This window comes from Penicillium vulpinum (assembly GCF_028829585.1).
Source record: "Penicillium vulpinum strain IBT 29486 chromosome Unknown utg000001l_segment0_segment0, whole genome shotgun sequence".
NCBI classification, from domain to species: Eukaryota; Fungi; Ascomycota; class Eurotiomycetes; order Eurotiales; family Aspergillaceae; genus Penicillium; species Penicillium vulpinum.
In genome coordinates, this window is record NW_026643241.1 from 5,147,191 (window position 1) to 5,162,380 (window position 15,190).

The following is a 15,190-nucleotide window of genomic DNA, read 5'->3' on the forward strand; positions in this document are numbered from 1 at the left end:
CAACTCAATATATGCCTACTTTGGCCGCACTCAATGCTTCTTGTGAGTTTAAAAAAAGCAAAAAACCAAAACTATACTGTCAAATGCTAATAAACGCGACTTAGGGCATATCTATCACGTGATCCTCTATTTGGTATCCCTCACTGGAGCAGTATGTAGAATGTTTCTTTTTAGCATATGGAAAATTAAAAGAACGGCCCTATGACCATGATTTGTGTGAAATTACTCAATTCCACATATATGGGTATAGGCTAAAATAGTCTGGTTGGAGTTGTTCATGCCACCCAGGAGGACAACCTGTTTGCTTAAACAGGAAGCTCTTTTGGTAGTTGAGTCAGGATCAATATCATTAAAATGAGTGTAAATGTTTACTCCTTACTTCAAGCCTTCAGCTGGCTCACTCGCATCGTAGTTTCTGTGCGTTATGAGACCTATCTTTATATCGTGGATATAAAATCAATGCCTCACTCGAGCGTGCAAACTTGCTGTTGAATCAAAATGTGACACCTCACATATATACTCGGAGAACTAATAGGAGAATAGAAGGGAAACAGATTAAGCAAAGAAGAGAAGAAAAAAAAAAAGAGAGACAAACCCAGCCTCAAGAGTGCGAAGTTCTTGGCAGCGACTCGCGGTCCTCGGGATTCGAACCCATGCTTGCAACCTAGAGAGATAGTCTAGAGCGGGTATGGCTCATTGTCGAGTTACCAACTAGGCCACTGGGTTTCGCTAATTACTGTTAAATTGATTGTGATATTTAACTAACTTCCCTGCCTACAAACCATGTATTGCAAGCGTTGCCAATATGGAGACCTGCTACTCAAACATAGGAACATAAGACCTTGTCCTTATATCTATATTTATTTATATCATTTACATGTCAAGTTGGGCTCTTTGCTCATGACGAGTATGTTGATTTTCTAGTTGAGCGTGACGGGGTAGCAAATTTAGACAGCAAATTGAGCGAGACGGGTTGCTCCCAGTAGACAAGTTCTCCTCTCACTTCTTTCTCGCCTTTCACAACCTTCATCTTACTCTCATCTTAAACATCATTATTCCATCAAATCAAATTCACAAGATGAATGAAAACATCGCTGACAAGGGCAATCAGGCCAACAAGGCCATTGAAGATACCGCCATGACCGATGAAGTCAAGCCCACTGAGGACGGAGCCAAGGGTCCTGTGCAACAGAAGAAGAAGAAGAAACACTCGCAGGCCTACTATGCCCGGAGGAGAACGCAGGAATACAAAGACCAGCGCCAGGAGCGCCGTCGTCTCCGCGAGGCAGGAATTGAAGTTGTAAGTACATTCCATCTCTTATGGCAGTTATCTTGAAAGTTTAGACTAACAATATTCGCGTATATGATAGCCACCCCCCCCCCCCCCCCCCCCCCTCGCCGCGTGCGAGACCCTGCCCTCCCTCCAAAGGCCAAGCGGCCGTACCGGCGCCCCGGTCGTAGAAGGGCCAACAAGGCAAAGAGTATGTGTTGAGAGAATGTTGATGCCAAACCTAATACTAACGGCTAATAGAAGCTGCCGCAGAAGCCGCCAAGAAGGAGGCCGAGGAAGCCCCGGAGACACCCGCAGCTGCAAGCACCTCCCCCACCTCCGACACTCAGCCCAAGGATCTTGAGACGCGCATCGTATCTCAGACTGAAGATGAGGATATGGAAGATGCCGATATGGAGAATGATAATGATGATGTTGAGATGGATCTAGGCCCGGCGGTCATCATGAATCTCGTCCTTCGGGAAAAGACCTCCTGCTAAGTGGAGGCTAACCCATGTCACCACAGCTCGCTACCTTGAGCATAGTAGCCTCAGATTTCAATCAAGTTTCGAATTCTTTTACAACAGCTATCTACTATTCATCCTCTCTGTTCAAAGGCTAGTTATTCTTGGTAAATCTTCAGTATGGCACGGTGAGAGGCCGTTATTCACACGTTTATAGCTCTCTATCATGGGAACTACTGAGGAAGATCTCACAAATATATCTTGTTTTCATGAACAGAACACGAGGTGTTGGTCAACCCCGACGGAAATAAACTACACATGTATGTTCTTTGGTGTATTATAATTTCTAGACCATGATTGCATTCTGTACGGCATCATCAAAGGAAGAAGTGAGAAGCAAAATACTATTGTAATCGCTGCCTAGGACAAAACAGGCAGGTTATGGGGACTGGCTAAATACCACAGTCATCTTATCAATATTCAGCGAAACCCAGTGGCCTAGTTGGTAACTCGACAATGAGCCATACCCGCTCTAGACTACCTCTCTAGGTCGCAAGCATGGGTTCGAATCCCGAGGACCGCGAGTCGCTGCCAAGAACTTCGCACTCTTGAGGCTGGGTTTGTCCCTCTTTTTTTTCCTTCCCCTTCCTTTCTCACCTTTCAGTCCTTTTCCCGCTTTTGCATTCATTTTCGAGGCAAAAGTAATAGTGGTAGATACTTAATAGATAATTCTTTATGACTCTCCACTCGCAGCCTATGGACTCTCTTATACAACTCAATTTACTTCCTGTCTGATATTTACACTCCTAGATCCCTCTCACTTCAGATCCCTCTCACTCTAGTGAGTGTGTAATTTATGTATCACTTTTTAGTGTATAGATAGCCGAGGGACGACACAAAGAGTTAAGATATCTGGAACAAGCTCTAGGACTGATCACGCGGCCACACAGTAGACTCGCTAGATAACTAGACTTTGAGCAGAAACAATTGATAGACAGACGCTTTTGAGAAGTACTAAATTTGATTAAACGCATGGGCTGAGTCGATACTAGGGATGGAAAGCCGTGGTGGTTGAGAGAGCCTCCATCAATGTGTACTCGACCGGATATCTCGCCCCGAAAGACAAGATTCATGGTGGCCGAGCCCAAACCAATCTCGAAATTATCCTTGCGTATGCCTTCATTCTTATCATTGGACTTGATATTCTCTTCGAGATCTGTGGGATGGGTATTGGTGGCGGCGAGGAGGAGGGTGTTTCATCTGAGGGGAGCTCTGAGACTTGCTGGGAGGCTACCTTGACGGCTTCGGCAGCGGCTTCTATTTGGTAGTTGGACATCGCACGCGGGGGAGGCTATTACATACCTAAATATCGTTAGCATGAGCCTCCAAGATAAATATCGCGAGAGATGGAATGGTCTACTTACGGCCTCAATGCTGTCCTTTCGGAGACGACTACACTCCTTGCGCTGATCCTTGTTATCTTGTGTGTTTCGCTGGTCATAGTATGCCTCAGAGTGCCTTCTCTTCTTTTTCTTCTTCTGCGCGGGGCCCTCGGCTGCGTCCTCGGTGTGCTCAACCTCGTTGGTCATGGCAGTATCTTTAACGGCCTTTTTGGCCTCGCTGTCCTTCTCAGTGAAGTTTCCAGTCATTTCAGGGACCTGACTTGATAGAACCTTAATAGCTGGTATTGAAAGTGGAGATGGAATTTTTGGGAGGAAGTGGGAGAAAGATAAGGGAGACGGAAGTGAGAGAAGTGGGAGAAGAGGGAGATAAAAAATTGTCCACTTGCAAGGAACGGTTGATCCTCCTAAACTACTTGGAAATCAACAATATGCGCGTCACAATCGGGGAGCCCTATGCTATACACGTAAGATATATAGATAGATACAAACATGAGGATAAACTTTCTTTAGTTGGCAGCGTGTTCTCTCCTACCTACGTATGATGGCATCTGATAATATCTGCAGAGAAAATCCTGTTTCTCTGAGTTGGGATGCCAGACCACGAGAATGGGTAGAAAGCAAGCAAACAACATACGTATGTTGAGGTGAGAGTTGAGATTGATGGTTTAAAACGATAGCAGAGAGCTATAGAGACTACAGCACCCAATATTCAAGGTAGACGGATGCTTCAAACTAAAGATTATACATAGAACAGTCATCTGCTAAATTTCTATTTTATATCAACTTGATATACATCCAAACAGAAGGTCCAGAAGCATCATTTACATATAACGTCCTAAACATTATCTTCCTCTAGATATATTCAAGTCGTCAAGGACAGAGTCCGCATAAGCAGTCGGCTATTCTTGTTCTTGTGGACTATGACTTGCAGCTGAAGCGATAGCTGGGTGGTCTCTGTGGGATACAAACGGCCCTTAATTGGAAAGACAGGCGTCAGTCACATGAAGAGTCTCCCACACGTGTACATAGTCAACAGGTCCCCAACGAGGAAGCTGCTCATAATTTAAAACTTCCCACGCGTAGAGAATTTCTCTTTCTCTTTTCTTCTCCTCTATCTTCCCATCTTTTTGTCAATTTCAACCGCCATTCCATAATCAAAAATATGGAACAACCTCCTCCTTCGCCGCCAGGGGAAACCCCAATTACAAAGAAGAAGCGGAACCCCAGCTTCCGCCGCATGTTGAGGGACCAAGGAATTGATGTCGTAAGTACTCGTGTCTCCTTTAGTCTCAACTTGTCGAGTCTCTTTGCTGTTTCCAGTTTTCGGGATGCTTGATATCTTCCCTTACCTTGCCTACGTTTGCTACGTATAATTTGACCTGAATTAACATTTGGATTAATATAGCCGCCTGTTGTGCAGGGAGTCCGGCCCCCCGATCTGCCTCCCAAGCGGAAACGTAATCAGCGCCGGCCCGGCAAGAAAAGGGCCAAGAAGAGAAGTGTGTCCCTTACTAAGACTTGACGCTGAGTGAATACTAATGACCTAAAAGAGGCAGAAGCTGCTGCTGCCGCTGAGTCTTCCTCCACTACTGCCGCCCCCGCTGATTTGGACCCCGCTGCTGTCTCGTCGCCGGCTGCCTCCTCCTCGTCCACTGCTTGCCCCTCGCCCGCTGCTCGGCCCTCTCCCCCTGCTCCCACCTCTCCTCCTTTGTTGCCCGCAACTGTGGCATTGCCCGCTGCTGTGTCTCCGTCTGTTGCTGCGCCCTCTCCTTCTCCCGCTCGTGCACCCACCATCAACAAGCCTTCCTCTTCTCACAAGGAAGTCACCGAGCCTGGAGATGAACAGGTCTGGGACCCCGTGGACCCTTTGGGTCTGTTTGATGAGCTCGAGGGCCCCTTGGACTGGCCATCCGAGGGGCTCTTTGACTGAACAATGAGTGTCTCTCTTTCTTTGTTGTGGGAGATAGGGTTACCTCATACATCCCCATTAAGGGGATCAGTCCCTAATACATCTTTCTTTGCTGTTCTCATTCATTTATTCGTCCGTATTCCGTTATGACTAAAGTAACATTTGGAAGCCTTAGCTATATAGATATCTGGGGTATAGATAGTGGGGGTACTCCTATACTACTATAAGCTGTACTTTGTAGATGCATTTCATTTCACAGTCCCGGGATGCAGATCAACTTAGGGCACGGGTACCCACATGATGATCGACGTGACTAAGTATGCCATCGGAACTTAACTCTCTCATTGGATAATATTGCCGTGCAGTATTTTAGTCATCCAAAGGTCAAATGGATGCCTCGGACAAAATTAGGCCCATACACCGCGAGAGCGCTGTATACCAGTTGCACGATTAGCAAGGGTATCAGGTCTCTAATCCCGATAGACCTAGAAAACGCGGTCCCTAATACAGAGGTAAAATTAATTACATAGAGATATCCTACTGAAATACACGTAAAAATGCGGCTTTCAGATGTGTTTATATAAAATAAAATTTTATAAAATTGTAACAGAAAGTGAAGTAGTACTCCATATAGATATAGGGGATTGATACGGCCACCTGCCTGGTTTTTATGTACCGCCTTCCTAATTTGGTGCAGCCAATGATTCTGCCATATATTCTGCCGCTCTATTCTATACTGCCATATATTCTGCCATCACCATAGTAATTCTGTAAGTAGTAAAAAGCCCAGCATTTTGATCAGAAAAAATCGTCTATTTCATTGGTCACTGCATTGACCTACTCTGCAAATTGATTATGTACTTCTCAGGCAATGCTCCACGCGCGTTTTCCTCCACGTCTACGTCCTCGACCACGACTATATCCCCGTCCTCCGGTCTCGGTAGTATTGCTCTCCCCAGCGCCCTCAGTGATAGGTGTACTCGCTCCGCGTCCGGTTCCCGACCTCATCCTTGTCCTCGTTCCTGCGTAAGTACGTATTCGAATCCAGAGGGATCTCGCTGGGTGGATCGGTGATTGGCTGGCTGTACTGGCTTGGTACCACCGGTGGAGACTCGGTGACGATCTCTGGCCCGGAATCCGAGTCAGAAAGCAGGTATTTGAGGCCTAGGGAGGCCATATTAACGGTGTTAACGATGAAATTGATAGAGAAATCGGTGGATAAACGGGATAGAAGAAGGCAGATTAATAGGTGTAAACCAGAATTAAATTATCAATTTGTTTGATCTAGTGTATGGGACAAAAGTGACTTAATTTTGTATAGGGTTTGCATACAAATTGTAGGTATCTGCTGTCTTACTGCTATTTTATTGAGCGTCTGTATGTCACTATATAATAAATGGACCATTCCTTATTACTTACATACTCACTAGAGTGAGATGTCTAAAGTGAGAGATATCTAGAAGTGTAACAATCAGATAGAAAGTAAACTCGCAAGTTATATAAGGAAGGCCATAGGAAGTCGTGTAACTTCGAGTGTATAGATACGTTACTAAAGGCGTCACATTATTCTTTCTGCCTCCAGACCACTAGGTTTGCTAACTGCTTCTAATTTCATAGTGATATTTGACCAAAGATTAAATATCAGATTTTCGTAGTCTTAGCTCCTATTTTTTTCAACAATCCAAATTCTGTTCTCATACTCCACTACACATCTACATAGAAATCTGTCTAGCTATGCCTTGCTCAATGCTCCTCGCAGTTTCTCTATAAACAAATGGAGCCTATGCTGTCGTATCGTACCGTCTATAAACGTGACTTGGGACCTATCGATCACATGTCAATTTATTTGTCTGAGGTGTGATATTTGTCGAGGTGTGATATTTGTCTTCAATATATGGGGAGCCAGAATATGGCTTGATGATATGGTAAGGAACCATTCCCATATCTATGTGTTTACTTCGAGTCAGTCTGGTTGGAGTTCTTCCTCCCGCCTAGGGGGAAAGCATGTTGGACTCTTAAACAGGAAGCCCTTTTGTAGCCCGCTCAAAAAGACCCATCCTCATATTTTATCTATCTATATATTTTACATGCGCAGCATTGGTCCCTTCGATTGTGACACAAACACACATTTGGTTAATTCTCTATGTAGTTTGGGATTGACCGGATAGTAAAATTAAACAGCACATTGGGCTAGACAGGCTGCTCACACGTATCATCAACCAGTCCTTGCGAGTAGACAGTTTTTCCTCTCACTCCCCCTCTCACTCCCTCCTCACTCCTCTCTCGCTTCCTCCTCACTCCCTCCTCACTCCCTCCTCACTTCTCTCCCACTTCCTTCCACAACTTTTATCTCCGCTTTCATCCTACCTATCATAATTCTATCAAACATGCCTGGAAACACCACTGAGAAGCGCAACGAGGCCGACAAGGCCGTTGAGGATATTGCCATGACCGACAAGGTCGAGCCCATTGAGGACGCAGCCGAGCGCCCCGCGCAGAAGAAGAAAAGGAACAAGAGGAAGCACTCCCAGGCATACTATGACAGGCGAAAGACACAGGAGTACAAGAACCAGCGCAAGGAGCGTCGCCGTCTCCGCAAGGCGGGCATTGAGATCGTAAGTAGACCATTCCATCTCTCGTGGCAGTTATCCTAGAGGCTTAGACTTACCATATTCGGGTATATGATAGCCTCCCCCGCCTCCCCCGGTGCGCGACCCTACCCTGCCACCCAAGCGCAAGCGCAATCAACACCGTCCAGGCAAGAAACGGGCTAAAAAGGCAAAAAGTATGTATCGCTACAGACGCTGATGTAGAATCCAATACTAACAGATAATAGAAGCTGCTAAGAGAGCTGCTGAGCAAGCCCCTCTGACACCCGCAGCTGCAAGCACCTCCCTCCTTTCTGACACCCACCCCACCCACCCCACCCACCTTGAGAAGGATACCACATCCAATGCTGAAGATCAAGAGATGGAAGACGACGATCTTGAGATGGGAGATGGCGATGTGGAGATGGTTTTGGGCCCGGCAGCTAACGTGGATCTTGTCATTCGAAGCAAGACATCCCACTGAGTAGAGGCGCCCCTATGTCACTACGGGTAGCTATCTTTAGTATAGCCCCAGCTCATACATTCAATCAATTGTAGGAATTTCTCACAGAGATAAGCCTGAAATCAAGACAAATGTACATAACCTTTTATATAAAGTATGTACGCCTTCAAGTTAGGTACTATGTGCACATATGTTTTCCTAGTTGCGTCCATCCCATAGTAGCTTTGCCTGAACATTTGATGCAACTGATTAATTCCAAGAATGGAGTTCTGATTGACCCCAACACCGAAGATGGTGACTCCAACAAGCATGGGGTCACTATACTTGTATACTTCAACGGGTAGAAAGCAGACTGAGACGGGGTATACGGTCCACAATATACTGGCAATTCAAATATATGTGAGATTTACGAGTATTTCCCCAACAAAAGATGCATCAAAATTAGAAGTACACATGTGTCACCCCAAAAGAATAAGTGTGTTGATTGGAGAAGAAGACGATGTCTCCATATTGCGGGGAAAGTAAACCGGGGACTATCGCAGACTATCGCGGACTTTTGTCCGCCCACTCCACTTCTTATCAAAGGTCATACTCCAAACGCTCCAGCTTTCTTTTATAAAGCGATAGCACGCTGCATTATGACTTGTTCTCACTTTTTCCGTACTCTCCCAAGAACCTGTCTTCGAACTGCCAAGCCTGGCTTTTTATACCATACTCGAACCTTTTCTTCATCACGAATACAAGCTATGTTGACAACGGAGCTCTCCGAGATCGAGGTCTCTGCACTCAGAGCTAACAAGGAACGCCTGGCCAATGACCTTCACCACTCGTGTCAATGGGGTTCTGGAATCAGATGGGGAAAGTAAGCTACAAAACAATACTTTCCAAGGTCGCTAGAGAACGATCGCTAACAAAAGCCCCCGCGACCTGATAGTGGACCTACAGATACCGGCATGCAGCGTCTAGCGCTTTCAGAGGATGATAAGGGTGTCCGTGATTGGTTCACTCAGACCATGAAGGACCTCAAGTGCAAAGTCACTGTGGACGAGATGGGTAATATCTTTGCTGTTCGTCCTGGTCGGAGGGCGGATGTACCTGCCACATTCATTGGAAGTCATCTTGATACACAACCGACTGGTGGGCGTTACGATGGTATCCTGGGTGTATTGGCAGGTATTGAAGTCATCAAGACTATGAATGACATGGGTCTGGAGACGGAGGGTGGAGTTGGGGTTGTCGACTGGACCAAGTACGATCCCAACTTCCAATCTTGAAAAAAAAAAAAAGGAATACCGCTAATCGTTTCCAGCGAGGAGGGCGCCCGATTCCCGATCAGCATGATCTCAAGTGGTGTATGGGCTGAGTGTATTCCATTGGCGCATGCGCATAATCTCAAAGAAGTGCCAACGGTAGCATCGCTGCCGACAGCGGCATCAGCACCAGAGACCATGAAGAGCGCCCTACAGAAGATTGGTTACTTGGGTGATGTCCCATGCTCATACAAATCGACGCCTATGGCCGCCCACTTCGAGGTTCACATTGAGCAAGGCCCATACCTGGTGTCGGCAAACCAGCGAGTTGGAGTTGTGACAGCTGTGCAGGCCTACAGATGGTTCCGTCTCAACGTCATCGGTCGAGATACACACACAGGAACCACCGCGTTTGAACATCGAGCAGACGCCCTGTATGCATTCGCCCAAATGATGGTGCGCGCACGCGAAGTGGCGGCTTCGAAGGGTTGTCTAGCCAGTGTTGGCATTGTCGAAGCAAAGCCCGGTAGTGTGAACACAGTTCCTGGAGAGGTGAGCTTTAGCTTGGACATCCGTGGGCCCGAGACAGAGCTAGTTATCGAAGTCGAAAAGCAGCTGCGCGCTGATTTTGATGCTATTGCTGCCGTTGAGGGTGCTGGTATTGGTAAGCCTTGCCGCGTCGAGTGGACTCTTGACTTCGACTCGCCTGCTGTCAAGTTCCATGAAGACTGCATTGATTGCGTGCAGCAGTCAGCCGAAGCTGTTGTCGCAGACGCTTCTGTTACGGATACAAAGTCACTTGTGCGGACCATTATGAGTGGTGCTGGCCATGACAGTGTCTTCACCTCCAAGCGTGTCCCAACGAGCATGATCTTTATCCCATGCAAGGATGGTCTCAGTCATCACCCTGAGGAGTTCTCCACTGCCGATGATTGCGCCACTGGAGCATCTGTCATTTTGCAGGCTGTAGTCCGCTATGACCGGAAGAGATTCTTGTAAGGCGAATACTCATTGTAGCCTGACAGAAAGGCCCTGTACATAGATTGGAACGTGTAAATATCTTCGTATACAGACAAATTGACTAGCCAGCCAAAAAAGCTTGAAGATCTACACGAGGTTTACGAATAAACCGATTTCACCTTAGTCATGAATTACCATCGAATCAACATACCTACATCAATCAATATCAAACTACATCATGAAAGAAGTGGAAACATAATTTTCTTATTTTATTGTTTCCTGTATCCCCACAAGTCCCAGTGAAGCTGGAACGAGATTTGGTGTACCGAGGGTAAGGCCCGTTTCAAGAAATCTCTAGTCCGGCAGCCAAATTCAGGTACACCATCAAGACTCTAGAAAGACCAAGAAGTGGTTGACAGGACACCAATGCCTTTCAGCATTTACTCCTGGGGAGCGGCACCGCGGCCACGGCCGAAGCCACCACGGAAAGAGGGAGCGAACTCGCCGGGGGGACCGCCCTCCTTTCCACCCTCCTCGCGACGGCGGTAACCACCCTCGCGGCCACCACGGCCACCCTCACGGGGACCGCGACGCTCACCGCGCTGCTCCTCACCGCCCATCATGCCGCGGGGGGGAGCGTGGGAACGCTGCTGCTTGATGTGGGTGGCGGGGACAACCTCAGCGGGGAGGTGGAGCCACTCACGGAGGTAGTCCAGACCCTGTTATTCAATTAGTATTCGGACATGTCGACGTGTTAGATGTGCATGAATCGTACCTCGGGGGTGAGGGTGTAGTAGTAGTACTGCCACGAGAACTGAGTCTTGACAAAGCCGCGGGAGTCCAGGGACTGGAGGGCCTTGATGACATAGAGGTTCTTGGTGTCAATGTCACCGTGCTTGGGAAGGTTGAAATCCTTCTTGGCCACGAGCACTCCCTCTAGAGTAAAGGTTAGTGAATCTGTACATACGTGACACGAGCGCAGTGTCGCGGTGTCGCAGGGTCGCAGGGACGTCGACGAGGGTTCTCGTTACATACCACGGAAGAGGTACTCGTGGATCTTCTTGCGGTCGTCTTTGGGGATAAGCCTGCGCCATTGTTAGTGAATCTGTCGGAATGAATTGCAGAAATGGGTATACGTACATTGTCGCGAGTTCCTGGTGCTAGTCGGGGAATCGCTTTGACAACGCCCGGAAATAATGGTTGATTTAAATGATGGATGAAGAGTGGAGCTTCGCTGCGAGAAAAGTGCGACCGTCCGAATTGGGTGTAGGGTTAGCACCCTAATCAATTTGTGGTTCAAATCACATGATAAACTGCCAATTAGAATGATGTGGTATGTCACGTGAAAGGTACCCTTACGCTGCTGACTAACCCTAGTGATGAGTCATCATAGCTGCGGCGACTGATCCTCAATCTTATCGCAACATCTTCCATCTTTGAAACAGTAATACTTTCTTCCTATAACAAACATAACACTCGCCAGCCACACGCTCCTACTATTTTCTCGGGAACTGTTTCTAAGACATACGAAATATGGCTTCTTCAAATGTCAACGTCCTGTTGTCGTCCTTTCCGGGACTGTCGCTGCCGGCGACACTTTCATTCACCTTGCCATCGACAGCAAGCACATCAGACTTAACGGCCAAGATCGCTTCATATCTCCCGTCATCACTCTCTTTTCAGTCGCTCATCCTTACTACAACAAATAACAAACACCTCACAGCAACCTCAGAATCTATCCAATCTCTCCTCCCGACCCGCGATGGCGTCTTTACCTCTACACTTCTCCCGCTGCGCCTGACTGCCCCCACCTGTGGTGGAAAGGGTGGTTTCGGCTCCCAACTGCGTGCCGCTGGTGGCCGCATGTCCAGCAAGCGCAAGCGCAATCAAGGCGACAACAATGGCTCTAGTCGCAACCTTGATGGCCGCCGGCTGCGCACTGTCAACGAGGCAAAGGCGCTCGCGGAATACCTCGCTGTCAAGCCGGAGATGGACAAGAAAGAAAAAGAGGAACGCCAACGCCGATGGCAGGCCGTGGTAGATATGGCCGAAAAGCGCCAAGATGAATTGAAGAATGGCACCGGCAGGCAGATGGTGGATGGACAGTGGATGGAAGACAGGGAAGAAATGAGCGAAAGGGCCCGTGAGGCAGTTCTACAGGCTATGAAGGATGGCGAATGGACAGACAATCTTCGCGACGCAATCCTGGGTGGATCCAGTACCAGCGCCAGCGACGAGGGCAGTGAGGAGGATACTTCATCCAGCGAAGACGAAGAGAGCGAAGAAAATGGAAATTCATCCAATGCTGCCGCTGGGCCCTCTGTGCCTCAAAAGGCTGCACCCCGGAAGTTCATTGGTTTTGATGATGAGGATGACGAGTTCATGAGTGACTCCGATGATGAGATAGTTGAATCTGGCAAGGGAAAGGGAAAGGCACGTGCTTGATATTCTACAATAACCAAAATTCGTCTATGGTTCACGACGGCGTTCTTTTTCTATTACTTTCAGGGATTCTCTAGCGCACATGTGTTTCAGCGCGTTCTGTGTCAATAATTTCAGTTTCTGATTGGAGTGTTTAATAAAAAGGCTATCTACTACCAGTAGTTCTAGCCTCTTTATCTCGTCTACTAATGCGTAAAATAATGAACAATTCTTGTTACGCGACATTGGCTACTATGTATGTACTTGTACGGAGGAGTACGGCGGGCCGAATTTTGCCATGTGCGCTATCGATAGATAACTATCTCCAGAGAAAAAAAGGCTCCGCAACTCCGCAATTTCACACGCCATCATGTCGCTCTTCTCTCGGGGCGCAGTGTTCAGAAACCCGAGCTTAAATATGCTGCGCCTGGTTCCGAAGAACATTCCTCGATCCCATGCTCAAACGCTCCTTTCGCAATCGCGCACCGCGCCACAACCCAAAGTCCTCGCGGGTCTCCGCAGGCAATGCCGATGCTTCTCAACAACTCGCTCTCAGGGAGAACAACTCCCCGCTGAACCTGCAACCGCCTCGCTAGCCGATTCTCTGCCTCTGTGCTGCCCAGGATGTGGCGCATTCTCCCAAACAGTTGAGGCAAACGAGCCAGGATACTATGGTACATCACGAAAGCAGATTCGGAGGGTACTCGCCGCGAGAAGGGATGCAATTGAATCCCAGAACATACAACAAAACGAAGATATCTCCACCGAGGAAGCAGACTTGAGTTCACAGCAGAACGATACCATTGAGGCAGGGCCACCAAAACCCATTCCAGGTAGGACATCTAGACTATTGCTTGAGTACGCCATTTGCTGACTGAATACAAAGATGGAGCTTTTCCAGATGAAGCTGTCGATCCCGAGGACAAGTTTCTTGGGCCTCCGGGTCGAATCACTCAGGTCTGCGATCGTTGCCACGACTTGATACACCACAACAAGGCAATCTCTTCGCCTAAGCCGACTATTACCTCTATACGAAGCTATCTGGAAGAATCGCCCTACAGACACAACCGTGTTTACCATATCATCGATGCTGCAGATTTCCCAATGTCTCTCGTTCCGCGCATTCATTGGGCTTTAATGCTGCAGGAGCAACGTTCGCGCAACCGACGATCTTCGAATGAGACATACCAACGCGGAAGAAAACTTCCCACACTCTCATTTATCATCACTCGCTCGGACCTTTTGGCGGCAACAAAAGAGCAGGTAGATTCGAAGATGGAGTACATTCGAACAGAGCTTCGCACAGCTTTGGGAAGATCAGGGAGGGAGGCCCGTTTGGGCAACGTGCACATGATTAGTGCGCACCGTGGCTGGTGGACCAAGGAAGTCAAGGAAGAGATCCGAGAGCATGGCGGTGGCATTTGGGTCGTCGGCAAGGCAAACGTCGGAAAGAGCAGCTTCATTGAAGCTTGTTTCCCCAAGGATTCCAGGAATGTGGAGAAAATCGAAGAATGGATTCAACGCCGCCGTGAGGAGACTGAGATTCCAAAACAGCGAGAGGCGACCCTTCTTAACCCCGATAGTCTTCTGCCTCCTGCTCCTCGCGAGGATCTCTACCCCGTGCTCCCCGTCGTGTCTTCCCTTCCTGGCACTACTGTCTCGCCTATCCGTATTCCATTCGGCCGCGGAAAGGGCGAGGTCATCGATTTGCCCGGCCTAGAGCGAGGTCTATTGGAGGACTTTGTTCAAGATGAACATAAGCGTGATTTGATCATGACCAAGCGGATCAAGCCTGAACGTTTGACCATTAAACCCGGCCAGTCTCTTCTGATTGGTGGTGGTCTTATCCGCATCACCCCAGTCAACCCGCAAGATACGGTCATGTCCGCCAGTTTCCTGCCTCTTGAGTCTCATATCACCAACACACAGAAAGCTATTGACACGCAGGCTGAGGAAACCCCCTACCGTGGAACTGTCATCATGAAAGAAGGGACCGGAAGCATAATGGCCTCGGCCGGTATATTCGACTTGAAGTGGGATACCACCATCTCAAACCTTCCTACCTCGCTCGCCAAAGCTGTAAAGGACAGAGGAATCCCAGTGCCTTCATTGCCATACCGCGTGATGTCGGCAGATATTCTCATCGAGGGCTGCGGCTGGATCGAGCTCAGTATCCAAATCCGCAGCAAGCGGGACGCTGAAGACGAACCTTCCTATCCGCAAGTCGAGGTTTTTACTCCCAACGGTAAACATATCGGGTCCCGGCCTCCGATTGAATGTTGGAACTTTATTGCAGAGAAGAAGAAAATCGACAAGCGCAAGCGGCTGCGGACGAGATATTAATTGTGATTTGGGTGTCTGGACATGTACATTAAGCCATTTAGCATAGCGGCTCGGCGTTTCTCCTCTTATAAATATGTACAATATTCTTATTATTCTATCAATCTCATATGTGCATAGTC

The 15,190-nt window shown here is 48.0% G+C and overlaps 8 protein-coding genes across 8 annotated transcripts; 6 read left to right on the plus strand and 2 right to left on the minus strand.

Moving 5' to 3' along the window:
* Positions 1–1,078: 1,078 nt before the first annotated feature.
* Positions 1,079–1,770, plus strand: N7479_001845 (uncharacterized protein; the record flags this gene model as incomplete). Its single annotated transcript, XM_057249542.1, has 3 exons — positions 1,079–1,304; positions 1,371–1,481; positions 1,532–1,770. The coding sequence occupies 3 exons, from the start codon at positions 1,079–1,081 to the stop codon at positions 1,768–1,770; spliced, it is 576 nt and encodes a 191-aa protein (XP_057113974.1).
* A 1,281-nt stretch (positions 1,771–3,051) lies between these two features.
* Positions 3,052–3,383, minus strand: N7479_001846 (uncharacterized protein; the record flags this gene model as incomplete). The annotated part of the gene is made up of 2 exons (XM_057249543.1): positions 3,052–3,096; positions 3,159–3,383. The coding sequence occupies 2 exons, from the start codon at positions 3,381–3,383 to the stop codon at positions 3,052–3,054; spliced, it is 270 nt and encodes an 89-aa protein (XP_057113975.1).
* A 916-nt stretch (positions 3,384–4,299) lies between these two features.
* Positions 4,300–5,067, plus strand: N7479_001847 (uncharacterized protein; the record flags this gene model as incomplete). Its single annotated transcript, XM_057249544.1, has 3 exons — positions 4,300–4,401; positions 4,543–4,636; positions 4,688–5,067. The coding sequence occupies 3 exons, from the start codon at positions 4,300–4,302 to the stop codon at positions 5,065–5,067; spliced, it is 576 nt and encodes a 191-aa protein (XP_057113976.1).
* A 2,366-nt stretch (positions 5,068–7,433) lies between these two features.
* On the plus strand, positions 7,434–8,118 carry N7479_001848 (uncharacterized protein; the record flags this gene model as incomplete). The annotated part of the gene is made up of 3 exons (XM_057249545.1): positions 7,434–7,661; positions 7,735–7,831; positions 7,883–8,118. 3 exons carry the CDS (start codon positions 7,434–7,436, stop codon positions 8,116–8,118), a joined length of 561 nt encoding a protein of 186 aa, XP_057113977.1.
* A 725-nt stretch (positions 8,119–8,843) lies between these two features.
* N7479_001849 (M20 family metallo-hydrolase) lies at positions 8,844–10,346 on the plus strand (the record flags this gene model as incomplete). The annotated part of the gene is made up of 3 exons (XM_057249546.1): positions 8,844–8,959; positions 9,032–9,346; positions 9,407–10,346. The coding sequence occupies 3 exons, from the start codon at positions 8,844–8,846 to the stop codon at positions 10,344–10,346; spliced, it is 1,371 nt and encodes a 456-aa protein (XP_057113978.1).
* A 401-nt stretch (positions 10,347–10,747) lies between these two features.
* N7479_001850 (40S ribosomal protein eS10) lies at positions 10,748–11,741 on the minus strand (the record flags this gene model as incomplete). Its single annotated transcript, XM_057249547.1, has 5 exons — positions 10,748–11,026; positions 11,083–11,243; positions 11,343–11,392; positions 11,448–11,467; positions 11,667–11,741. The coding sequence occupies 5 exons, from the start codon at positions 11,739–11,741 to the stop codon at positions 10,748–10,750; spliced, it is 585 nt and encodes a 194-aa protein (XP_057113979.1).
* A 99-nt stretch (positions 11,742–11,840) lies between these two features.
* On the plus strand, positions 11,841–12,752 carry N7479_001851 (telomere maintenance SDE2 family protein; the record flags this gene model as incomplete). Its single annotated transcript, XM_057249548.1, has 1 exon — positions 11,841–12,752. One exon carries the CDS (start codon positions 11,841–11,843, stop codon positions 12,750–12,752), a length of 912 nt encoding a protein of 303 aa, XP_057113980.1.
* A 346-nt stretch (positions 12,753–13,098) lies between these two features.
* Positions 13,099–15,071, plus strand: N7479_001852 (uncharacterized protein; the record flags this gene model as incomplete). Its single annotated transcript, XM_057249549.1, has 2 exons — positions 13,099–13,561; positions 13,615–15,071. The coding sequence occupies 2 exons, from the start codon at positions 13,099–13,101 to the stop codon at positions 15,069–15,071; spliced, it is 1,920 nt and encodes a 639-aa protein (XP_057113981.1).
* Positions 15,072–15,190: the final 119 nt, after the last annotated feature.